The 25,531-nt window shown below is 43.9% G+C and overlaps 2 protein-coding genes across 10 annotated transcripts; one reads left to right on the forward strand and one right to left on the reverse strand.

Annotated features, from left to right (window-relative positions):
• The first annotated feature begins 6,465 nt into the window (after positions 1 to 6,465).
• On the forward strand, positions 6,466 to 17,672 carry BECN1 (beclin 1). 9 transcript variants are annotated; one of them, XM_033410707.2, is made up of 14 exons: positions 6,466 to 6,608; positions 6,917 to 7,045; positions 9,499 to 9,566; positions 10,454 to 10,512; positions 10,966 to 11,034; positions 11,185 to 11,275; positions 11,380 to 11,516; positions 11,677 to 11,871; positions 12,761 to 12,907; positions 14,170 to 14,319; positions 14,830 to 14,890; positions 15,339 to 15,481; positions 16,221 to 16,362; positions 17,499 to 17,672. In XM_033410707.2, the coding sequence occupies exons 2-14, from the start codon at positions 6,919 to 6,921 to the stop codon at positions 17,523 to 17,525; spliced, it is 1,416 nt and encodes a 471-aa protein (XP_033266598.1). In that variant the 5' UTR covers positions 6,466 to 6,608; positions 6,917 to 6,918; the 3' UTR covers positions 17,526 to 17,672. The 9 variants fall into 9 exon arrangements, 8 of the variants coding, with proteins under 8 accessions (XP_033266598.1, XP_033266597.1, XP_049557645.1 ...); XR_007473346.1 differs by lacking the exon at positions 15,339 to 15,481 and having other exon boundaries at positions 17,499 to 17,636; XM_033410706.2 differs by lacking the exon at positions 17,499 to 17,672 and having other exon boundaries at positions 16,221 to 16,493.
• Positions 16,449 to 25,530, reverse strand: CNTD1 (cyclin N-terminal domain containing 1). Its single transcript, XM_004282841.3, has 7 exons — positions 25,096 to 25,530; positions 21,834 to 21,909; positions 21,416 to 21,584; positions 19,749 to 19,911; positions 19,114 to 19,258; positions 18,377 to 18,473; positions 16,449 to 17,807 (listed from the first exon to the last, which is right to left on the reverse strand). Exons 1-7 carry the CDS (start codon positions 25,262 to 25,264, stop codon positions 17,613 to 17,615), a joined length of 1,014 nt encoding a protein of 337 aa, XP_004282889.1. The 5' UTR covers positions 25,265 to 25,530; the 3' UTR covers positions 16,449 to 17,612.
• Between the last annotated feature and the right edge of the window lies 1 nt (position 25,531).

The following is a 25,531-nucleotide window of genomic DNA, read 5'->3' on the forward strand; positions in this document are numbered from 1 at the left end:
AGGTTCGGCTCTGGACATTCTTATTTCCTGGCTCCTCTCCGCTCTACGGGTGAAATAAAAGGGAGTGCGGCCAAGGGTGGTTTAGTGAGATCTGAGGCTCAAAGAGACTCGGGGATTACTTGCTTCTCTGTTATCCCGGCACTCGCCTTCTCCGAAGGGACCTTCGGAGCCGCTACCGCCTCGAGCGGGGACCCGACCGACGACGCCGTCGCGCCCCAGTGACGCCGTCGCGCCTCGACCTGAGGAAGCCGACGGTCCCCGCGCTGGGTTTGGGGCGTCTAGTCTGTGATTTCTGCCGCCTCCTTCTCTTGGCCGGAGCTCTAGTGTTAGGCTGGAGCCTAACAGAAGACAAGTCCTGTTGCACCAGGCTTCCCAACCTTTCTCTGCCATGTAGCCACTTAATCTCATACACTTTCACCTCAGTGATCAACTGCCTGATGGATGGGCAAATTGATGCCTGGAGGCCGGTAGTGCTTGTCCAAGGCTGCACAGTGTTTCCAGAAAATCCAAGACCAGAACTCAGATCTCCTAACTTCTAGGGCAATGCTGTATCCATTTTCCTCATGGAAGGCAGAGTCTCTAACCCTTAATTCACCCACTCATGGTCTCTTAACATTGGTTATTTCGCTCTAAAATGGACTAGGCTCTGAGACAGCAGTGTCTCAGAGGCTAGAAATAATGTGTCACTTATGTAAGTTAAAATCTAGCAGCCACATTAAAAAGTGAAACAGGTGAAATTAGTTTTAATCATATATTTAACCCAGTTTAACCAAATATTATCATTTCATCATGTAATCAATATAAAAAATATTAATGAGATCTTGTACATTCTTTTCTCATACCAAGTCTTTGAAATCCAGTATGAATTTTACACTTACTTGCACATCTCAGTTAAGAGGAACCACATTTGCAGTACTCAGTAACCATATGTGGTTAGTGGCTCCTGTATTGAACAGCACAGTTCTGGGAAATCAAAGGTAAACAAGACTCAAGTTCTCTGGTCTCCTGGGACTTAATACTTGGGAAAGACACCAGAAAGTAAACGACAACATAATTGCAAAATCTGATAAATGTTAGGGAAAAAATGACTGACATAGAGAATGCCAGGGGTCTATTTTAGTTAAAATGGCCAAGAAAGGCCGATCAGATGAAGTGACAGGCTAAAAGGGTGTAAAAGGGTTAGCTTGGGAAGAGTGAGGGGAAGAGCCTTCAAAGGTATGGGTGCAGCACAGGGAAATGCCCTGGGGAAGGAAAGTGGTTGTCCAGTTGAAGAAATTATTTTAAAGAGCATATTTATTTATTTATTGGCTGCACTGCCACCAGGAATCAAACCCGTGACTCCTGCAGTGGAAGCGTGGAGTATTAACTTCTGGACCACCAGGGAAGTCTCCGTTGAAGAAATTGAAAGACTAGTTAGTTAGTTGGGGGTGGGAGTGGGCTGGGGAGGGTTGTTAGGAAACAATTTGGATTAAGTGCAAAGGAAGGTCATCTGATTTACATTTTATCTTGAGCACACCTCTGTGTTAAGAGCAAGGGAGGGACTTCCCTGTGGCGCAGTGGTTGGGAATCCGCCTGCCAATGCAGGGGAGACGGGTTCAAGCCCTGGTCCAGGAAGATCCCACATGCCACGGAGCAACAAAGCCTGTGCGCCACAACTACTGAGGCTGCGCTCTAGAGCCCACGAGCCACAACTACAGAGCCCGCGTGCCTAGAGCCCATGCTCCCCAACAAGAGAAGCCACCGCAATTAGAGGCCTGCGCACCGCAAAGAGGAGTGGCCCCTGCTCTCCTCAACTGGAGGAAGCCTGTGCGCAGCAACGAAGACCCAACGCAGCCAAAAATAAATAAATTTATTTTTTTAAAAAAAAGAGCAAGGGAGGTGGTTAAATGAAGTGTGACTGACTATGGCCTCTGGAATCAGAGAAACCTGCCTTCAAATCCCACCTCAGCTCCTTACTAACTGTGATATCTTGGGAAAATTACTGAAATGCTGAGTCTCAGTTCCCTCATCTGTAAAATGGAATTTCAATTATTATTAACAAATAGTATGCAATTTTGTAGCGTTGTTAGGAATACTGGAAATCACATATATGTAAAAGAACTAGTACAGTGCCTGGATACAAGGCAGGCACTAGATAAACAGTAGCCATTATCAGACAAGCTACCTGTTCATGCTTAGCATGAACTTACCTCATGCTTACCTTAAACTATATAATTATTATCAGCCCCATTTTCAGACTCAAAGTTCTTTTCCACTTATTCAAGACCACATACAACATAGCCCATACTACCCATCTCGTGCATTAACATCTAACGGTTTTCTGCCTTTTACCCCTGCTTTCTGTTACACTTGTCCCTAGTAACTTTTCAACTCTGATCTGGAACTTAACTTCAGGAATGCTTTCCCAAATTAACTACATCCTATTTTAAGTGTGCCATTACCCTGCATTTCTTTCAGAATTGATAACTTCAGCTTGAAAACTTAATGTGTTTCTGCTTGTTGAGATATGGCTTTGTTCTCAAATAATTGTATTTTGTCTTCTTCAAGTAGGGTTGTAAGAAGACAGATACACATTCCTTTTTTATTTCCCTTTCTCCTCCCTTATCCAAGTGTTTTATGTAATGTGCACTCATTTGTTTATTTATTCAGTGAACAATTGCTGAGGGCACTGCTACATTTAACAAACTATTCATTCCTGGGTGCTTATGAATCAAACATGATCACTGATGACTGGTCTTATTTTAAATTCATGTCCACAACATTCAAATGGGTGCTCCTGGGAGTCTCAGGTGTTCCTTGGCTTGGAGACAACCATCTTCTCCCTGTGTCTCTTCACATGTCTTCCCTCTGTTCATGTCCACCTTTGTGTCCAAATTGCCCCTTATTATAAGGACAACCAGTCATACTGGATTAATGACTTAATGGCCTCATTAACTTGATCATCTGCAAAGACCCTATTTCCAAACAAGGTCCCACTCACAGGTACTGGGGGTTAGGACTTCAACATCTCCTGGGAGAACGTAATTCAACTCATAACACCTACCATTATCTGAAATCACCTTATTCATTTGTTTATAGGTTTATTGTCAAATTCTCTCCTCAAGAATATAAACTATTAGAGCAGCTCACCAGTGTATCCTCCCAGACCTAGACGAGTGACTGGCACATAGCAGGTCTTCAATAAATATTTGTTGAATTGATGACAATATGTTGATTATTCACAATCCCTCAGGCACTACACATACTGATTGTCATATATTCTCTAAGCAGCAGAGCACACGGAGAGTTTACTACGTGCCGGACATTGCTCTTTGTGCTTCATATTATTAGTTCATTTAATCATCACACTACCCTATGTGACGTACACTATTATCCTTATTTTAATCTTTTCTCTTTTTTTTTCTTTCTTTGGCCGTGCCGCACAGCATGTGGGATCTTGGTTCCCCAACCAAGGATCGAACCCATGTCTCCTGAAGTGGAAGCACGGAGTCCTAACCACTGGACCACCAGGGAATTCCCTATTAATCTCATTTTACAAATATGAAAACAAGGTACAGAGTGGTTGAATAACTTGCTCAAGGTCAGGGTTGGTAAATGACAAAGACAGACTTCCAAACACACAGTTGTCATCTCTATAGGCCCTACCTCTCCAGAAGCCCTTTACGTCTCCCCGCCTTTCTGAGATGGTGTTAGTGGCAGCCACACAGGAAGAAATGTGGGACTATGAATCCGCCACACGAGGCCTAAGTGAAAATTCTTTGAGGATGATTCCACCCATCTCCTCTAGAGGGGGTCTCATGCTGAAAGATCCGAGAGGAATAAGGGTTGTAAAGACCATCTCTAATTAGCAATACCAGGAGAAAATCAATCTAGTCCCACATATTACATGTGATGCTAATTATAGGAGGATCGTACACATTTAATATATTAATAGGAAAGTCACTTCTGGAAGTGGGAACAACTTTCTAAGCAATATAAGTCATCAAGAAAAAAAAGCAGATTTGAATTCATAAAAACATAAAACGTCTGCACATCTGGAAAACACCTTAGTTAAACAGACCATTCATACAAATTAATGAAACATACTGAGAAAAATACTAAGAACCTAATAGACAAACAAGCAAAGGACACAAACGAATTTCACAAAAGAGGAAAACCTTCACAAAAGAGTCCATATTTACAAGGAACCAATGATATATCAACTAAAATAACAAGGAAGAGCAATTTTTTTGCCCTCGTCCCTCAACTATATGATATCTAATACTGGCCAAGGCATCGTGAAATAGGCTCTCTCATACATTACTGGAGGTACAATATAATTATGTGCAACCACTTTGGAAAACAATTGCTAACGTTAATCAAGAGACCTGAAATAGCCAAACTCGGTAATCCCAGTTGTGAGGTTCTATCATTAGGAAACAGTAAGCTCTTCACTGCAGCATTATTGTAATCACCAAAACTGGAAGCAATGGAAATTTCCAGCAACTAAGAAACACATTAAGGTAGCGCACTTGATGCAGTGTAATGCAGTCATGAGAATGACAATTACAAAAACTGTATAGCAACATGGGAAAATATTTATTATGTAATGTTAAAGTTTAAAAGCAGGATACAAAAACTGCACATAGATTACAAACATAAATACAACCTTGTTAAAATACATAGGGAAAAAAACATCATAATGGAAAACATAAAAATTATAGTGTGGTGAGATTATGGGTAATTTCCTGACACTATTGCCCTAACTTCCTGTATTGTTGTATTTTCTTTCTGTAAAAAGTTTAATTTTGCTGTAAATGAATTATAGGCTTATTGTTTAAAAAAATCTCACAGTACAAACTTGTATGAAGTAGAAGTCTCTGTCCCGTTGTTCGGTGAAGGACACTGCTTGCTGTACATCATTTCATATAACATAACATTTAACATGTCATGTTATATACCACATATGTTACGTTGTTTTCTGTACAAATGGAATCGTATCGTGTTTACTGCCTATAACTTTTCTTATTTCAATTGATAATCATCTCTTGCCTCAATTCATGCAAAACCTGCCAACTGGTCTCCCTGCTTCTACCCTTGCCCTCCTTCAGACCATTCTCAAAGTAGTCAAATGAACCAAGTAAAAAGCAAGTTACTTCATTCTTTCTAATGGTTGCATAGTATTCTGCTGAATGAACAACACCATGATTTATTTAAACAATCCCTATTACTGAAGGAAATTTAGCCGTGAACTTTCTTGTACATCTATATTTGATCACTTGCATATCTATGAGGACAATTCCTAGAAAGAAATTTTATGAATCAAAGACTATGAACATTTAAATTTTTGAAAGACATTCCCAAACTGACCTCCAAAAAGATTATGCTAGTTTACGCATGGAGTTCCCCAACTGCTCATGAACACTCGATGTTATCAACTGGTTCAGCCTGTACAATCTCATAAGTGAGAAATGCTGCCTGACTTGTTTGATTTTCACTGACTTAAGTACAAGTAAAATCAAATATCTTTTAATTTTTTCAATCAACCATTTGTTTTTCTGTGAGCTTTTTCATATTCTTTGCCCATTTCATTACTGGCCTATTGGTATTTTTATTGATTGAATAGACTTCTGTATATTAAGAAAATTTACCTTCTTTCTTATGAGCTGCAACTATTTTCCATATTTTTCTTTCGTAACTTTATTTTACAGTGTCTTTGATAGTTCAGAAAGTTTTAATTTTTGAGTACAATTCAGTATTTTCCTTTTCAGCTTCTGATTTTCATGTCATGCTTAGACAGACCTTCTCTACTTCAAGATTATAAAAAATATTCACTCATGCTTTCATCTAGTACCTTTAATCATTGTATTTTTGACACTGAAATTTGTGACTAACTTCAAAAAGTGAAGTAGAAGATTCAGCTCACCACCATTTACATGGCTCTTTGGCCCCACCCATCACTTATTAAGTAGTTTATTTCCCCACTGATTTGAAATACCAGCTTTATCACATACTAAATCCCCCTGTATACTTGGTCTATTTTTGAACTCTAGTCTGTTCCACTGATATTCCTCCACCAAGACAAAAATGGTTTAGCTTTATAATTTCAAAATACGTTTCAATATCTGAAGTGTTCGGCTTTCCCTAATTATAACTGAAATTTTAAAATCTAAAATGAAACAATAAAGTTTACCTCCTCACTTTCCCCTCCAAGTGTGTCTACCACTCTCTCGGGCGCCCAGCTCTCCCAACGAGAAATTTTAAAAACTGACACAGCAGTGAATAATGAAAGTGGCTCCGCTCAGAAGTGACAAATCTGAAGAAAAGTCACTGCATTAAAATACGGGAGAGTGTCCTGACTCCCCCCAACTCGGTCCTTCCACTTCCCCTCGCAACATCAGCCCGCCCGCTGACGCCTGCCGCAATTCCCAGTTCAGCCTCTAGAGGTGGCAGCCAGACGGAAGCGAGTGGACCAGGATTGACTCCCAGAGCAGCTGCAGCCGTCGTGACGTCACGTCCGGTCATGGCGGAAGTCCTCCGCTGGCCGATCGGGAAGTAGCTGAAGGCTGGGCGATGGCAGTCCTGGAGGCCCCGCGCCCGGACAGTCCCGAGGCCACAGTGCCCCCGCGGTAGGCCGGACCAGGGTGGCGGGCTCCGGGTCCCGAGATGAAGAGCGTCGGGGGCTGAACCGCTACCTTAGAAGGGAACCTGGGAACCCTCACGGCCCCTATTGCAGACCCTCCCTGACTGAACTGTAAACTGCCTTTGCCGGGGCTACCCCGGAAGAAGGTCTGCCTGGTATCCTACCGCTCCTACAGGGAACGGTGCGGGCGGAGATTTTACCCTTTCACCATAATAGTAAGGCTGGTGGTAGCCCCGGGCCGGGGGTTCAAGGCCGCCTATTCCCCTTAACATCGGCTCCTTTCCACCGCCGCAGGGATGGAGGGGTCTAAGACATCCAGCAGCACCATGCAGGTGAGCTTCGTGTGTCAGCGCTGCAGCCAGCCCCTGAAACTGGACACGAGCTTCAAGATCCTGGACCGTGTCACCATCCAGGAGCTCACAGGTCAGCGAGACCCTTAGAAAGAGGGTGGTCAAGATCGTTGAAAGTGGGCAGCTTTGGAGATGAAGGTCTTAAAGACTGCACATAGCCTGCCACAGACACGCCTTGTGAGCCTCAGAAGTCGCGTAGTCTCTCTGGCTTCTTGTTTTCTTATCGAGAACATAAAAGAATTTTGACACTGTGTGCTTCTGAGAGCTTTCTATAGCAAGGAAAGGTCCTTAGTTTTCTGCTTCTGTTGTTTCAGAGTAAAGGAATATGTACATTTACAAATAAACGGCAATTGTTGAGGACTTGCCATATACCAAGTGCGTTACATGCATTACTTTTAACCCCTATGGAGTATTACAGTTATACTCGCCTATGGAGTAGTAGTAAAATTATCATTTTATCCATGAGGAATTGAGGCTTAGAGAGGTTAAGTGACTCACCCAGTGGCCAACAGCTGATAAGTAGAGGAACAGAGTCTCAAAGTCCCAAGAAGTGAGATGAAGCTAGAAAAAAAAGAAAAGACTGCATAGACAGTTAAAATAAGCTCATGGGTCTAGAGTCAGCCTGCTTAGATTTCAATCCTGTCATTTACTAGCTGAATGACTTTTTGCAAGTTACTTCACGTCTCTTGACCCTGGTCTCTTGGTTTTCTTTATCTGTAAAATGTAAAACAATCTCAAGGTAGTTGTAAGGATCAAATATGACAAAGACTATAGATACTTAAGAATATGCTGGAGAAAAGTACTCAATAAATATTAACTATTATTATTAATACCTGATTTATTTATTTATTTATTTATTTTATTTTATTTTTTTTTTTTGGCGGTACGCGGGCCTCTCAGTGCTGTGGCCTCTCCCGTTGCGGAGCACAGGCTCCGGACGCGCAGGCTCAGCGGCCATGGCTCACGGGCCCAGCCGCTCCGCGGCATGTGGGATCTTCCCGGACCGGGGCACGAACCCGTGTCCCCTGCATCGGCAGGCGGACTCTCAACTACTGCGCCACCAGGGAAGCCCAATACCTGATTTTTATTTTCTGAGGGGAATTATCTCTTTAATATATTTTAAACTTTATTATGAAAAATTTCAAACATGCAGTCAAGAGAATAGCGTAGTGAACTCCCTTGTATCCATCATCCAGCTTCAACAATTAGCTACATCCTGCCATTCTTGTTTTCTCTATACCTCCATTCACCTCCCATCTCCACTCAATTACTTTGCTGTTTACTTCCTTTTTTTTTAAGGTAAATTGTCATGAATTGACAATTTTTAATTGTCAAGTTTTTTGGGTTTTGGCCACGCCATGCAGCATGTGGGATGTTAGTACCCCAACCAGGGCTGGAACCCGTGCCCACTGCAGTGGAAGTGCAGAGTCTTAACCACTGGACCGCCAGGGAAGTCCCTAATTGTCAAGATTTATACATTACAAATCTTAGCCTTTTTTTTTTTGGCTATGCCACACAGCCTGTGGGATGTGGGATTTTAGTTCCCCAACCAGGAATTGAATCTGGGCCCTTGGCAGTAAGAGCACGGAGTCCTAACCACTGGACTGCCAGGGAATTCCCCTTAGCTGTATGTTTTTGACAGATGTATGCACTCGTGTAACTTAGATCTCCATTGTGATGTAGAAAGCTTTCATCTTCCCAGAAAGTTCTCTCATGTTCCTTCCCACTTATTCTGAGGGAAAGGGGATATTAACTTTTGTTACGGAAAACTTCAAAGTTTATGATGAAGCCCCGTGTACTCATCACTGAGCTTCAACAGTTATCCATACAGGGACTTCCCTGGTGGCTCAGTGGTTAAGGATCTGCCTGCCAATGTAGGGAACACGGGTTCGAGCCCTGGTCTGGGAAGTCCCACATGCCACGGAGCGACTAAGCCCGTGCGCCACAACTACTGAGCCTGCGCTCTAGAGCCTGCGAACCACAACTGCTGAGCCCACGTGCAACAGCTACTGAAGCCCACGTGCCTAGAGCCTGTGCTCTGCAACAAGAGAAGCCACTGCAATGAGAAGCCCGTGTGCCACAGCAAAGAATAGTCCCCGCTTGCCGCAACTAGAGAAAGCCCGCGCACAGCAACGAAGACCCAACACAGCCAAAAATTGATTAATTAAAAAAATTATCCATCCATATTTAACCATGTTTTCATCTACAGCCCCATCCATTCCCCTCCCACCCCAAATTATTTAGAAGCAAATCCCAAACATATAAATACCATAAATATTTTAGTAAGTATTTTTGAAAGGTAAGGTGTGTCTTTAAAGACATAATCATTACCATTATACTGGAAAAAATTTAACAATCCCTTAATCCGATTTAATGGGTGTAAGGGAAAAAAGACAACAGATTCTTCTTTGTATAAATTGTACTTTAAGAAAAAGGTGAAGGATATTTCTGATTCTTATACTGTCATACATGCTTCTGCTTTGAGAAGACTCTTTCTGAAAGCTTCGATATTTTCCTTGCTCTTAGCTCCATTACTTGCCACAGCCCAGGTGAAACCAGGAGAGACCCAGGAGGAAGAGGCTAACTCAGGAGAGGTATGAAAACACTGGAATGCGAAGTGGATTTCTGCAGGGTACTTGGTGCTCTTAGACCCCCAGATGTTTTGGATCTCTGGTTAACATGAGACATTCTGCATGATCAGACCACTGTGGATCATTGGAGACACAGAAGTTGCACCTGAGGTCACAGGGTTGCTGAATGAGGCATCCATTCAAAAATGTGAAGAGAGGCTCTTCTTTATTTGAAGTGGAATTATAAGCCATTATAGGTGGGAGGTGGGATGACCTGGATGCACAGGTCATCCCAGGGCATTCCTGGTTCACCTGGTGTTGTCCTAGCTAATTATTAATATCCACTCCTCTCTAGTCTCAAAAGTATCTTGGTTTGGACACTGAGTTGTGTGATTACACTAGCTTGAAAGGGTTGTCAGTGTTAGAGAGTGTGTAATTTTTTTAAACGTGATAACATGAGTGATAATTGTCATTGTCAGAGATCAATGTCATAAGATTTTGATCACATATAAATTATATCAAAGTATGGAAAACATAAAGTATCTACTTTGTTCTATGCCATGGTAAACTTCATTGCAGTCTGCTCTGGCTTTTTCCTTGTGCCATGATTTAGGGCATTCTCTCCCCTACCTTGACTGGTAAATGCAAATATAATAGGGTATAGCATAGTTAGGAAACGCTGTTCCCCACAAAAAATCAAATGGGACTTGGGGTTTGTCTGTACCAAGGGTCCTTTCTTAGAGCAAGTATCCAAGGATTGGCTATATAACACCCATTTCTTAAGTCTCTGTGGTTTCTCAAGTCTTGTGGTTATCAATCAAGGGTAAAGCCAAATAGTTCTGAAGCCACTGGGGAAATGGACTCCACCTCTAAGCTGCCAGGATTCTAATGCTCTCTTATTTCCTCCCCAGGAGCCATTTATTGAAACTCGCCAGGATGGTGTCTCTCGCAGATTCATCCCCCCAGCCAGGTGCCTACTACTCCTCAGCCCCCTGTTCCTTGCCAAAGGCCAGTAGAATTTTAATTAAACCCAGAATTGAGACCTGGAGCCAGGTGATGAAGATGGATCATCACGTAGCCTTTTGGCTCTTCCAGAAAAGACATATTCCCTTATACCTGGCCCATCACTCTCCAGTGTTGATTGAGTTTTTCCTGTAGCCATTCACACAGTGGGAAGGGACAATATCTCTCATGATGAAGAACTGAGAAAAGTTGAGAGCGTGGTTGACTAATAAAAGAGATGGGCCCTTGAAAAGTTTTAAGATAGCAAATGTTGTTAGATGCTCAGGTTCTTAATTATTGATGCATGTGAAGGTGGCTGGCAAGGGGTAGTAATATTAAGAAATGGTCTTTCCTGATTCTCCTTCCTTTTCTGCTATAGACACACACATATCAGTTTTTGATGCCCCGTCTCCCCCCTTAGTCCATCCAGGCCAACCTTCGTGCTGAGTGTCCCTGTGGAAGACCAGCATGGCCTTCCCTTGGGAGAGAGGTACCCTTGGGAGGTCAGTCGGGCTAGGAGTGGGTATGTGCCTTGAGGCCCCTCAGCCGGTGCTTGAGAGTCTCTGCCACTGGCACTGCAGTAGGTGGAGGAGGCCTCTCTGCTCCCTCATGTGGCCCGTGGGCGGGGGGCTGTCTGCAGGATGATGTCTACAGAAAGTGCCAACAGCTTCACTCTGATCGGGGAGGCATCCGACGGCGGCACCATGGAGAACCTCAGCCGAAGACTGAAGGCAAGTCTGCCTCATGGGTGTCAGGCAGTGGGCCTGGCTGGTAGAGGGGGTGTCTGGGCAGGTAGCATGGGGTAGGCCCTACCCTGACTCTCCCACACTTCCAGGTCACTGGGGACCTTTTCGACATCATGTCAGGCCAGACAGATGTGGATCACCCACTGTGTGAGGAATGCACAGATACTCTTTTAGACCAGCTGGACACTCAGCTCAACGTCACTGAAAATGAGTGTCAGAACTACAAGTGAGTACCGCCAGAGCCTGGGCCCGGGAATGGAGCTCTGAATCTTAGGGCTCTCCCTGCTCTGGGGCTGCGTGGCCCTTACCCAAGGGCTGTGCTCCACTCAGATAAAAGGAATAACAGGTTCCCTCTGGTAAGCATTCCCTGCCTGTGTCCTTGGCAGACGCTGCTTGGAAATCTTAGAGCAAATGAATGAAGATGACAGCGAGCAGCTCCAGATGGAGCTAAAGGAGCTGGCATTAGAGGAGGAGAGGCTGATCCAAGAGCTGGAAGATGTGGAAAAGAACCGTCAGATAGTGGCAGAAAATCTCGAGAAGGTCCAGGCTGAGGCTGAGAGGTTGGATCAGGAGGAAGCTCAGTGAGTGATCACCCTGTTCTTCTATCTTCCTGCCCTCAAGGCTCCAGCAGCGGAAATGGCTTCCAGCTGAATGTGTCTGATTAGTTTGTAAACAGCAGTGAGCTGTCATTCAGCAGCGTGTCTGCTCTGGATCCTGCATATTGTTTCCAGGCCCTGTTTCTAGAGGTTGGTGGGGAGGATTACGTATGAAGGGTCAGCATGATTAAGTGGCAAAAGCGTTGGTTAAATAGAGAGCCGAGAACCAGGCCTCTAGTCACAGCTCTGTCCTGTAGGGACCTGGGCTCATTTGGGTGAGTCAGCCACTGAACCCGGCATCCTCCTCTGGAAAGATGAGCCTGTTGGCCTACGTTCTTTTCCAGCTCAAAAATTTCATTGGTGCTCTTGACCTGAGAGAACCCTCTGTCTAGTGGAGGAGACAGTGTCCACAGTAACTACGGATGGGGAAGTGAAAGACATTGAACAAAGTTAATTTTTTCATGGGATAGTGTAACAAGTTCCATTAGAAATGATGTATACTAACCATTTAAAAGTCAATAAGGATGTAGAGGGGAAGTGATAGACGCTCAATTATGGCCAATTCAGGGAAGAAACCACCATTGACTAACTCACTTTGTTTCTGGAAAAGATCAGAAATCCAAGAGGTCCTGGTTTGGGAGAGTCCTGTTTTCCTCCCCGTTTTCCATATGGGCAGCTGGAATTTGAGACATTTCTGTCCTTCCCAGGCAAAACATGTAGGGCAAGTATGTTCCTTTGAGTGGGATATTTGCCAAATGTAAAAGATGCTGTAACTAGAAGTGACCATAATCACTAGAAGAAATCATTAAGGGGGGCGGTGGGAGAGAAATTTTAGCCCCAAACAGCCTTTAATGGTCACCTTGGCTGTTCACAGGTATCAAAGGGAATATAGTGAATTTAAACGACAACAGCTAGAACTGGATGATGAGCTGAAGAGTGTAGAAAACCAGATGCGTTATGCCCAGATGCAGCTGGACAAGCTGAAGAAAACCAACGTCTTTAACGCAACCTTCCACATTTGGTAATGAGGGTTGGAGGGTGAGGAGCGTCTGGGAAGCACCACAACCTGGACGTTAGCTGCTGGCCGCTACGCCAGGGTGCCCACCTCCCACAGAATGGGGGTCTGTGTCATTTTCACCCCATCTAGGTTTCTTTCACTCCTTGTGATGGGATAGGCACAATCAGGGGACTGGAATTCTAGAGCTTGGTGACTTCCATTCTTCCAAGGAAAGGGAAAGATTGGAGCTCTCCAGCTACGTGAAAATCTGGTCACCTGCCTGGTGCTGATTTCTTGCCCCCGGGGTCGTTTGTTTATTCATTGATTTGACATTTTATCCATTTCAAATGGTATCTTTTGAGCATCTACTGTGTGGTGACACTGTGCTAAGCACTAGGAAGGCAACAGCAAGCAATATACATTTCGCTTGGGCGAGATGGCTCGGTAACAGGCACTTGTAATACAGTGTGGTCACGGTGAACCCTGGGTGCTGTGAGAACACATAAGGGCACTTTACCCAATTGGAGGAGGCTGCATGGAACGATTCCCCCAGAGGAAGTTGATGTTTAAGCTGAGATACGGAGTATAAGTCTGCAGAGGAGGGGGGTTGTTCCTGGCAGAGAGAACATCATGTGCACAGAAACAGAGGAAAGTGGGAGTGGTAATCTCCAGCTGAACTGAACGGAGCTTATTGTGACTGGAGATTGAGGGTGAAGCAGAGAATGACAGGATATGAAACTGGAGCGTTACCAATTCCTAAAGGATCTTGTAGGCCTCATTAAGGATATGGACTTTGTCCAAAAGGCAGTGGGAGCCACTGAAGCATTTTAGTCAGGAAAGTGACATAAGTACAGTTGCATTTGTGCATTTCTGTAATGTGAGAAATGACTTGGGGTAAGAGGGCAAGATTGTTGGTAAGGAAACCTGCCAGTAGGAATCTAAACAGGAGAGGGTAGAGTCGTAGCATTGAGTCTGAAGAGAAGTGGACAGATTTAAGAGGTTCAGGAGGTAGAATCAACAGAACCCGGTGGTGTTGGGGGGAAGGGAGCTGAGAGAGAGAGAGCGTGCAAGGATGACGCCCAGGTTTCTACCTTGGCGTCTGAGCAGCAGGGAGAAAGATGACGACTCACGTTTTAGACATGTATTTAAAGTACCAATAGGACTTGGATATATGAATCTGGAGATAAGGAGAGAGATTTATGCCAGGTTTTAGGTGAGAGCAGGAAATTTCAGAATTTGGTAAGTTTTAAATCCTGTCTGTATTTTTCCCTGCCCTTCTTCTGTAGGCACAGTGGACAGTTTGGCACAATCAATAACTTCAGACTGGGTCGCCTGCCCAGTGTTCCCGTGGAATGGAATGAGATTAACGCTGCTTGGGGCCAGACAGTGTTGCTGCTCCATGCCCTGGCCAATAAGATGGGTCTGAAATTTCAGAGGTAAGAAATGTAGTCCTTTCCTGAGTGTGGTGTGTCTGTGATATAATCTGTATCTCCTACCTGGTACTCCTGTCCACTATGGCAAGAGCCCTTGCTCCCAACGAACGGGGAGTATTCTGTCCATGGAGACTGTCTGCTTCTGGTTTTCCCCTCACCACAGTCCCTTTCCAATGATCGAGCAGTCCTTGAACTGCACGACCACAGCCGTGGTCCCCAACTTCCTGTCTCCGTAACCTAGTGTTCCTAAAGCTGTTTTTCAGTTTTTGTTTCTAAATCTAAACCAGGACATACATGCATCCATAAAAGGCCCCCAGATAATTATCTAATAAATGTAGTTTGTTTGGGAAACAAAACCTTTTAAACATGGAGCCCGTGGGGAGGTGAGAGAGGAGTGGAAATAATAATAGAGGTTCTTGGGTAGCTGAAGACTGAAAATCACTGGGTTATAACATCCCAGTAATCACTTTAGGAGGAGTCCTATTTCCATCTCTGTCTGCATCTCCATTTTAGGTATCGACTTGTTCCCTATGGAAACCATTCGTATCTGGAGTCTCTGACAGACAAATCTAAGGTACCCAGGAAGGTCCATGTTCACTGGAATACAGAATCCTTTTACCTTCTAACGAAATGGTTTAGTTTTGATAATGGCATTATTTAGCTTCTTTCTTAGACTGAGATATCTCATGTTGAGCCAATGTCTGGCTCAGTGTCCTGTCTAGTTCAGGATTAGCTCTTTGGGGCCTGTAAAGAAAATTAAATTTTTACAGTGTTGAGAAGGGCTATGGGCAGATCAGAGCAGAGTATGTGCACCAGGACGGGGAAGGCATCGCTGTGCGGCAGATGTTTAATACATTTCCACTGATGGTGGAATGGTCTTAGGTGCATTGTTATTTGCCCAAGGTTACTGTTGCCTGTGGAATACAGACATAACATGACTTGAGAGATCGATAGGATTGGGAACAATCTCCGGTAACCTGTGTTAGGGCCACAGCTATAGCCAGTTCTCTTTTCTCGGGCAGGAGCTGCCATTGTACTGTTCTGGGGGGCTGCGGTTTTTCTGGGACAACAAGTTTGACCATGCAATGGTGGCTTTCCTGGACTGTGTGCAGCAGTTCAAAGAAGAGGTTGAGAAAGGCGAGACACGTTTTTGTCTTCCTTACAGGTCAGTATCCCCCGGTGCTGAATGAACCTAGAGTAGCACCAGAGTGAGCAGAATTGAAGGGACAGTAGAGTGGAGGCAAAACTAGTACATATAGTGGGAAAGCAGAAAATGGAGTAAGATGACATTGACACTGATGGGCAGAGACTGATCCAACACTGCAAACAGGACAGAATGTAACCACCTGGTCCCTGGAGAAAAAGAATGTTGACTTAGATGGTGTGGGGGATTTTCTTGCTGCAGAGCTCAAGCCTGCTCTCCAGTTTCAGGGAGGTTTTTCCCTTACACCCTTGGAAATATACAGGAATGCTTCCTTTGATCAAATTTTGTAGGAGCCCAGAGATGGATGGACACCTTGGTTAACACAGTAAGGCTGAGCTGCTTCCATCACCCCAAAACAAAGCATTTCTTTTCTTCTGCCTCCCTTCTCTCCCCATAAGTGAGGAATGCCTAGGAAAACAGTGAGGAGTACTGTAACCGTCACTTACCCTCTGCTCCAGGCTTCTCATCTGTTTGGGTGTGTGTCTTGTCCCTGTACTCCGCAATGACAATGAGGCTCTTGTGACAGCCTTCCTGATATTGGGCTTTCAAGCAAATCCAAAATACACTACCATTCCTTGCCAAGAGTTCTTTAGTAGATAAAATGACGTGAATGGTCCCATGATCAAGTCCCTGCCCATTTGCCTGAACTGACTTAACTCGGATCTCAGTTACTAATGAGTTCTGCTGTGTTCATTTGCAGGATGGATGTGGAGAAAGGCAAGATTGAAGACACAGGAGGCAGCGGTGGCTCCTATTCCATCAAAACCCAGTTTAACTCTGAGGAACAGTGGACAAAAGCTCTCAAGTTCATGCTGACGAATCTTAAGTGGGGTCTTGCTTGGGTATCCTCACAGTTTTATAACAAATGACTTGCTTTTTTCCTTAGGGGTTTGTTTGCCTTAAAGGCTTTAAATTTTGTTTTGTTTGCAAAAAAAAAAAAAAAAAGTGTTAAATTAAATTGGGTACTATTAAACAGCACATGTTTACAATACCGAAAAAGAAAAAAAAATCCACAAAAGCCACTTTATTTTAAAACATAACAGATACTTTCCAGAGCTACAACATGCCATGTATAGCAACTGGCCTTTATCACAGTTTTGACTCTTAACCCCATGCCTTCCTTTCCCTTTGTCCCCGCAAAACAACTAATTTAAGTTTGCTTTTTTTTTTTAGACTGAGTTGAATTGAGATTGATGTGTTTTCACTGGATTTTATCTCTCTCAACTTCCTGCACTTAGAATATGAAATAGAAACTTTTGTCTCCACTGAGACTACAAGATGTGTGAGATGCACAGTTGGATAACGTGAGAAAATGACATGTAAGCTTTGGTCACCACGTGATGTGATCAGAAGCTTGAAATTTAACACTTCTCACTTGGTTCTAGTACTGAATGCCTGCTCTGCTCTGTGTTAGAGATATGAAATTGTGTTTGATACTGTTTGAGACCTTATGGAGAGATTTAATTATTTGTAATAAAAGATTTACTGCAGTCTGATAACTGCCCAGAGGTGCACTGTTGGGTTTTTCTTTAACTAGAATAGAGTACTTTGTATTCTGGGAGAATCGAGTTCAAGTGCAGGTATGTGGAAAGTCTGCTGAAACATGTTTAGAGATGGGTGTTAGTTTTTTAAAAAGACTCTAATGAAGAGTAGACAGCTGTAGAGAAAGCCCTATTTGTGTAGCTCTCAGTAACAGAACAGAGATATTTAACTTTAAGGGGAAATAAAGGCTACCTCCTTGATGCTCAGTCAAGGTCACCCAGATGGTCTCAGTTTTTGAGCCCCTGGTTAATACTAATCTCCATGTCTGATGTTCTCCCTTAATGAACAGTTAAGAGGAAAGCCATAAATATCTTGTTAAACAAAAATAAACTAATTTCACTGATATTCTAATATCTTGTCCCGGCTCTTGGACATTTTCAGTCTGGTACGACGAAGAGGACGTGCTTTATTCACCTTAACTCTTTCTCTGATGCAGAAAAATAAGCATCAAGTTGGAATATAAAACACAGCTCAGAAGATACTTGGAACTTCCGTACGCTGAGTATGAAAGTAAGGAAAGGGAGAGATGAGTGCAGTGACAGAAGGCTGTTTATTTTGGGCGGATTCCGCCTGCCTCACGTGTTGGAGAAGTCGCAGCCCTCAGTGCTCCGGCCACCAGGTGGGGTGGAACAGGCCGCTGTCGACCTGGAGTGCTGGCTCCCACGCTGTGAGTCAGGATTGCATAAGAGAGTTCGGCAATGCTCTCCAAGGCAATGCCAGTGATGCTTTGCAAATGCCCCGCAACCTTCAGAAACAGAGACAGATTTCTTATTACTAAATAAACATGTGTTAGTGCACAGACACATTGCTGGGGCTGTTTTCTCAAGCCAAATGTAAATTTTTTCATTTCTCTGAGCTCACAGAGAAGATTAAATCCAGATCCCAGCGTTTGCCAATGGCCAAATTACACTAGGATACCTTTGCCCTGATAGTATTAGCATGGAAAGTTTCTGGTAGACATTTCCCTCTGCTGGAGATAAGTTTTGTGAAATATGAGAGGGATATTTGGGTCTTGACATTTTTTCTATTTGGGAGGATACACTTATTGGACTTTAACATAGTAGCAGATTATCATCATAATGGGAAATGAACAAGCTGAACTTGGGCCTCCATTTCCAATTTCATAAGAGGAAAACTGGAGAACATTTTTCAGTACCACCGTAGTTTTTCCCTCCCAAATCCTGCTCATTCATCCTAGTCCTGGGTCTTGGCACTTACCTTTTATAGCTTGTCTTCTGTTTTCCTTTAACTGAGGGGAGAATGCTTTCTATTAAATGAATTCTGACCATGCTGGTCCTGCTCAGTGGTGCATACCTGGCTCCAACACTCATGGTTTTGGATGAAAGCACTTGCTGCAATGATTCCTACTGCCAACAGCATGAAGTCTTCCTTCACGGAAATAAACTTTTCCCTAAGTGATTAAAACCATATTAATTTTGGAGCTAGAATGACACTTGATCTTCCAAATCCTAGGGTTATGGGACTTCAACTATGAGTTGTTTATGTTGATCATGGAATTTTTATAGATGGAAAGAAATGGTCAAATAATAGCTAATTGATTCCCTCTTCCAACCTCCCCCAACTCAACGGATTAAAACATGAGCCTCCTGTCTGAATGGCTTACGGACCTTTAGTTGTTCCGTCTGTCTCCCTAACAATGTAACTGTGAGGCTTTTTACCAGTCTGACTGTACAGTAATCAAACACTTTTGTCCAAGTTGCAACCCTGTGACTGGCTTTTTTTCCTAAGTGGCTATAAAAGCAGTTCAGTAATCTCAAATTATAAGCAGCTATAAAAGAAGAGCTAGGAATGAAAGTATGTTAATTACTAGAAGTCATTTAAATGTTAAAAGTAAAAGCCTTTAGGGTTTTGCTGATTGGGCTCAGTCATCCAACCAAACAACGTATTGGATGTTAATTAGAACGAGATAACCCATGCAGGTTATCTGTGGACTGGGTGCCTTGCTAGGTAAATTCCATTTCCCAAGTTCTTGTGGTATGTTACTGACTCCCTGTTTCTGGAAGGAGCCTACAATAAAGGAGTTGCCTTACCCTTGCAGCTGACTGGGTGTGGAGTTCTCAATTGAAGCCCTCAGCAGGCTCTCATATACAGGTTCATGGAGAAGATAGACTAGGTCCAGTAGGTTCAGGCAGGTTGCATACAGCTGTGTGGCTGGCACCAAACAGCCGTTGTATCCTAGATGGAGTGTGCGCACGGTAAAGAGCATTATGTACCTCTTCTCTGATCATAATCACAGCTGTCATGTGACACAAAGCTGTTGAGCTGCTACTGTGCTTCCTGGTTGCTATGTTCTACTGTAAGAAACCTCTGTAGCTGGAGGTCGATTTTAAAGGACAAAGGGAGAGGTAGAAAAATCTCCAGCTACAGTATATATACAACTGGAGCGTATTTGTTTGTTCCCCTCTCATCTCGTGCCTCTCCACAAAGTCAACTTTTTGATGCTACAATAAGAGGGTGCTTAATGAGGCCAAACAGAAGCCAGGTGCCGAGACTGGTGTTTGTTTCCCTGACAAGTACTAGAGGAAACTACTTTCCTCAGTCAATGCGCGCTTCCTGCTGTTCCTCATTGGCAGCTTCTGCCCACTGCCCTCAAACCCCTAGGCACATTCTTACTGCCTTCTATGGAAGACTCCAACCCACATGCCCGACACACTTAATAAAGTACCTAAAACCTCCAAGAGCATCTCCACATACGCCAGGGGAGTAGGCAGATTGATTTGGAAGTTCAGGGACTTCAAAACATCAAGCTCTGACTCCAGCAGTTCTTCTTTAGTGTGTAGATACCCAAGAGCCTGGAGGAAATTCAGGACTGTAACGTTGCTGATTATCTGAGCAAAGAAAACCAAAATAGAGTGAAAGGGAGAGCAGGGTGTCAGAATAGAGGTCATACATCTTGGCATGGTGAACAAAGCCCTTCACAATCCAGCCCATGCCTTTATCTCATCTTCTCTCTTGGTAATTCCCCCTTACACTCTACACTTGCCATATAGAATTACTTGCACTCCCCAAACCCACATGCTGTCCAAGCTTCTACACATGCTCTTTCCTGTATCTGGATCTCCCTCCTCACCCCCAACACCCCCACTGCTCTCCTTACCTCCTCTCCCTCTTTCCTTAGGATCCACCCATCTCCCCCACCCTCCCCTTCAAGAAGTCATTTTCTCTATTGGTTAAAGTGCAAGTACCAGGGGCTTCCCTGGTGGCGCAGTGGTTGAGAATCTGCTTTCCAATGCAGGGGACGTGGGTTGGATCCCTGGTAGGGAACTAGGTCCCACATGCATGTGGCAACTAAGAGTTCGTATGCCACAACTAAGGAGCTGGTGAGCCGCAACTAAGGAGCCCACCTGCCACAACTAACTAAGACCCGGCACAACCAAAATAAAAAAATAAAGTGCATTACCAAAAATCCTACAGCTAACACCACTTACAATGGTGAAATATTGAACACTTTCTCCCTAAGATTGTGAAAAAGCAAAGATGTCTGCCCTCACCATTTGTATTCAACTTATACTAGAGGGTACAGGCAGTGAAACATTCTTGGATAACAAAAGAATAATGCATTACTGTAAGTTAATAGAAGAAAAGAGTTATTAAAAATGTTTGATTAATCTCAAAGAAAGGCAGAACTGAGAGAAGCTTATCTCTAGATGGGAGTGGAGACAGAGGTTAACAGCAGGTGGAAGATAATGAATAAATGTTCTGTTGTTTGTTCCCCCAAAAAGTCATTTTCTCTAAATACTCTTCCTCGACTCTCCAAGGCTGATTAGGTCTATTCAGAGCCCTCTATTTTTACACTAATCAGAACACTTGCTCACATTATTAGCCTGTGTGTCTTCTCCCGTCAGGTAATAAATTCCTTGAGAGCACAGACAATATTTTTACTCCTGTAGCCACAGCACCTAGTGCAGCATCTGGCCATAGAAGACAATAAATATTTGTTGAATAAATGATACTATACAGACATCGCACAGTGATGTGGAAACATTTTATCCTTTATAAATGTAATAGGTTGCCTCTAATACTAATAGGTAGGTTGGCAATTCAGGCACCTTAACTGTCCTTGAGTCCAAGGGGAGGAAAGGTGACCTGTATGAATGATGGCATCCGTCCAACAATTATACTTTGGGAACAGAACTTCAGACTATTTAGTAACTGCTTCTGTGTGACCCGTGTGTGTGTGTTTAGGAGGTATGCTTAGGAAGCATAATTACACTCTGGAATTTCTGCATGAGTAGTATCACCTAGCCTAGGAGTGGGTTTCTCAAAGCCACCTTTGGATGAACTGGTTTCTCTCTAACACTCAGGTGCCCATGCGCAACCCCAGCTCCTTACTTTGTAGTGGAAGGAAAGTTTGCTTGCCAGCTGAACACATGACACAAGACGCAGGATAAACTTGTTGAAAAGCTGCTCTTTCAGAGCCCTCCAATTCTGAGGCCCTGTCTTCTCTCTCAGCTGGATTGTGGCTTGCCTGCAGATGTTCTCTGCCTGCTTAACCATAAACCTATAAAGAAGGGAAAGGGGAAAGGAAACAATCCACACTCAGACTAAATGGAGTTTGTGCTTCAAACCGTGTTACATCTTATCCTCTCCAATATCAATCGCTGGCTAAAAAATTTTACATTTGCAAGAAAAAGAGGGTGCAAACCAGGTCTCATGGTAAGGGGCAACTAGCATTTTTCTTTTAAAGGTCTGGGTACATTAGGCATTCTGAGAGGTACCCCTCACAAAGGCCTTATGCTCAGGGCTTTACCTTTCTAGGATTTCTACAGCCTGGTAGCTCACGGATTTCTCCAGACACCATTGTTCAGACAGGAGAAAAACAAACTCTGCCAAAACAGGAAAGAAGAGCTTAATTCACAAGGTGCAACCAAAACGACTCTGTGAACTCTTGGCGTTGTGTAAAAGCCATGATGGGGCCCAGGGAAGAGGGTCAGGAGGTGAGAAAGATGAGACGGAAACAACCCAAGCTGAACCTGTTTCCCTTTGTTGCCAATAGGCAAATAAGAGGCATGAAAAGGAGGCTGACTGCGTGCAAAAACAAAGGCTTACTGAGCCCCCTCAGGGCCCCTTGAGCCTTCCTATGGGTCTCAGCTGATAAAAGGCTTGGCCAGCTACACACAAACAAACCAGCTGGTCTAGCTGGCCTTTACACCATGCTGGGAACCTCCAGCTTCAAGAGAGATTTTGGATGGATAAAAACCCTAACCCCTATATTCTGTTTTCAGTGGAATGTTGATAGGAACAGAAAGGTCCCTCCTGGAGCTTTGATATTCTTTATAACACTGTTTGTTTAGTAACCACCCACTGGAGAACTCCCATTGCTCTACAAACACAATTCACCTTACAGCTGGACACCACTTCTCCACCACCAGTTTGTTGGGTAAATCTGTGGTGGCTAAGCCTCTCCCCAGGAGCAAGCTTGTTACTCTGAAGTGGCTTGTTTGGAAGCAACATCCCCTAAATCAGGGAACATAGCCCAACTTGGGTGGGGGAAGTCATTGGGAAGGTGGGAAGGGTAAGATACCTTGGCAAGATTTTAGGCTGCCTGTGTTTCTCTTTGAAAGAACAGCCCCAGATAGAATTCTATTTAGTTAGCAATCTCATTAGGGTGGAAACAAGGATAAACGTTAGTTCTCAAAGCTCCTGCAGAACTAGGAACTTTTAGCATTGATCAGCAACAAATTACATATAGTCAAATTTCCATTACCGTATGTCGTCAGAGAAAATCTGACTTAGAGGAAAAACAATCTATAAAAGTTAAGCTAGCACAAGACAGCTTAACAATCTACTTGACACAGGTTACACATAGCTACAAGTACAAAACCTTATCATTACAGAGGCCAAAGCTCTGCTAACAGTGTCCAATGAAGAAGATAATTAGTTTAAGCAATTAAGCAAAGTATCCTAGAACACATAATGTGTGTTATTAGCCAGTCCTTTTATTTGCTGGAACTTAGGTGTTATTTCTTTGTTTTCCTGTGTGTGTGTGTATAGTTGTTTGGTTTTATTTTGTTTTTGATCTGAATCATCTGGGCAATTGTTTCTATTTTCCATTTTAATTTGCCAAGAAAGCAGTTTTGGTTAGGTGGAATGGATGAGGGTTACACCTCTCTCCTGCTACTGGCTCCACCTCCGTACAAACATACTCAGATCTATTAACTAAAAGACCCTCCCCTTCTATTCTCTTAAGCTAGGGCTCTATCTCTCTAGCTTCCATGACTGTGAAATTCCTTGAAAGCCTAGCTTACACCTGCTGCTTCCACCTCATCATTCACTCCCTAATGTTCTGCAATTTGGCTTCTACTTTTTACAGCCTGCTGAAATGATTGTCTCAAAGGTCAGAAAAATACATCCAAATTGTTAAATATCATGGCCCTCTTGCAATCGTCATTCCTGGTGTTCATATCTGTGAAGTATCTGAAATTGCTGACCATGAAACTCTCCTCTTGCTTCCAAAGGTTTCTAGGTTCTGTTCCTAACTCCCCAACCATTCCATCTATTTCCTTCATGACTCTTCCTCCTACTCCACTTTCCTGAACACAAAATGTCTCCCAAGGAACTGTACTAGACCCGCTTCTCTTCTCTCCCTCTAGGAGCTCATCCTGTGTCACAGTTTCAACAGTATCATTTTGGAGAGAACTCCCAAACCCTTATCTCTAGTTTGACCTCTCTTCTGACGTACTCTTTAAACAACCTGCTAGAAACCTTCCTCTAGATGTCCCACAAGCACTTGAAACTCAGTAGGTCCCAAACCAAAGCTATTTTCTTTCCCAAACAAGTCACATTTCCTCCCATTTTATTTATTTTAATGTATGTGTGTGTTTCTCTTAGTGGCACCGCTCTATTTCTAGGCTCAACCCTTTGGCATAGTCATCTTCGCCTTCTTCACTTCTTAAAATTCATCCATTGCAGAACCCTAGATTTTACCTCTGAAATGTTTTTAATCCATCCTCCCTTGTCATTCCCTCTGCCCTATCACCTAAAAAACTACTCATGAAGACTCCACTGGTCTTCCTACCTCCCATCTCTCTCTACTCAAGTCCATCCTTTACATCACAGCCAAAATATTTTTTTCTAAGGCAAAAGTTACAGTTATATCACTCCCATATGGAAAAAAAAAAAAGACAAAAACAAAAACCCTCAGTGCCTTCTTGTTTTCCTATTAAGTCAGGTATAAACTCCTCACTTTGGCATTCAAAGTTCCACATGGAACGTCTCCAAACCACTTTCTGGTCTGGATTTCAACTACTCTTCCACAGGCTCTGGCCAACCTGGATGACATGGTACCCACATTCACCCAAAATGTCCCTATTTCCATAGCTTGACTCATGTTATCCCCTTTTAGTAGAACCATGGTCCCGGGAGTTCCCTGGTGGTCTAGTGGTTAGGATTCGGCGCTTTCACTGCGGAGGCCTGGGTTCAGTCCCTGGGTGGGCAGCTCCCACAAGCCGCCTGGCAAGGCCAAAAAAAAAAAAGAGAAAGAGATACGGTAAAAAGGAAGGAAAGAAGGAAGGATGGGAGGAAGACGGTCCATATCCACCACCTTCACCAGCCAAAATGTTATCCTTCCTTCAGGGTCTACCTCAAATGCCACGATGCCTGGAGGACTCCTTAATTCATCCTACCCCCACCTCACTCCATCTCTCCTTTCAATCCCCATAAAAGCTTGTTTTACCTGGTATGTCACTTATCTAACCATACTTGTACCTAGTCATTTGCAGATCTGTCCTAATATCCTCCAAAGATTATATACATGGTTTGAAAGCGGGGACTAGATCTCTCGTTCATCTTTCTAACCCAGGAAGCAGGGAGAATAAGTACTCTATACGTGTTGAAATCTAGGGTAGGGTGCTGGTGAGTCTTGCTCATCACTGTACCCCCAGCGCCTGGCAAAGAGTAGGTACTAACGAAACTTATTTGAATGAATAAGGGACACTGAATCTCAAGGTCGGTGCCTCAAAGAGCGGTGCCCCAGCCTCCCATAAGCCCAGCTCCCCGGCCTGCATCCCCACCCACGATCCGGGTCTCCCTGAAGCTGCCCATCCGGCCCGCAGCCTCCTGCACGGCTTGCTCATTCTGCTGGGCCAAGTGGAGCAGAGCGTCTTCGATTGTCTCTGTGGCAACAGCTCCAAACTGAAAGTCACTGAGAGAGGCCAATCTTGGCCTCACAGGTCGGTCCATTTTCAGAACCTTGTTTGTTGCCCCGGACGTCTCACTGGATCCGTCCCCCTTAGCTTCCCTTCAGAGTCTTCTGCCACACCCTGGATTCTTCGTCCCCTTCCGTGAGCTTGTCCTCCTGGCCTCAAGTCTGAGGAAAACTCATTTCCCAGCACAGCCTCGAGCCTTTCACAGCCTTTTCCAGCCCCAACGGACGCGGACCCTTCAGCCAATCGGAAAGCACGGCCTCTTCTCGCCTGCCCCGCCCTTTCCCTTGGGCCGGGAGCCGCA

The sequence above is a fragment of the Orcinus orca genome, chromosome 19 (genome assembly GCF_937001465.1).
Source record: "Orcinus orca chromosome 19, mOrcOrc1.1, whole genome shotgun sequence".
NCBI lineage: Eukaryota > Metazoa > Chordata > Mammalia > Artiodactyla > Delphinidae > Orcinus > Orcinus orca.

What these genes read in the sequence shown, in the direction of transcription:
- CNTD1 (XM_004282841.3), bottom strand. Translation starts at nt 25,264, where the DNA reads ATGGACCGACCTGTGAGGCCAAGATTGGCCTCTCTCAGTGACTTTCAG. An exon ending in CAGGGAGACCCGGATCGTGG is followed by an intron (nt 21,910 to 25,095) that starts GTGGGGATGCAG and finishes CTGTTTTGGCAG; the next exon opens with AGTTTGTTTTTCTCCTGTCT. An exon ending in GCTGTAGAAATCCTAGAAAG is followed by an intron (nt 21,585 to 21,833) that starts GTAAAGCCCTGA and finishes CCTTCTTTATAG; the next exon opens with GTTTATGGTTAAGCAGGCAG.
- BECN1 (XM_033410707.2), top strand. Translation starts at nt 6,919, where the DNA reads ATGGAGGGGTCTAAGACATCCAGCAGCACCATGCAGGTGAGCTTCGTG. An exon ending in ATGGGTCTGAAATTTCAGAG is followed by an intron (nt 14,320 to 14,829) that starts GTAAGAAATGTA and finishes TCTCCATTTTAG; the next exon opens with GTATCGACTTGTTCCCTATG. An exon ending in CTCTGACAGACAAATCTAAG is followed by an intron (nt 14,891 to 15,338) that starts GTACCCAGGAAG and finishes TTTCTCGGGCAG; the next exon opens with GAGCTGCCATTGTACTGTTC.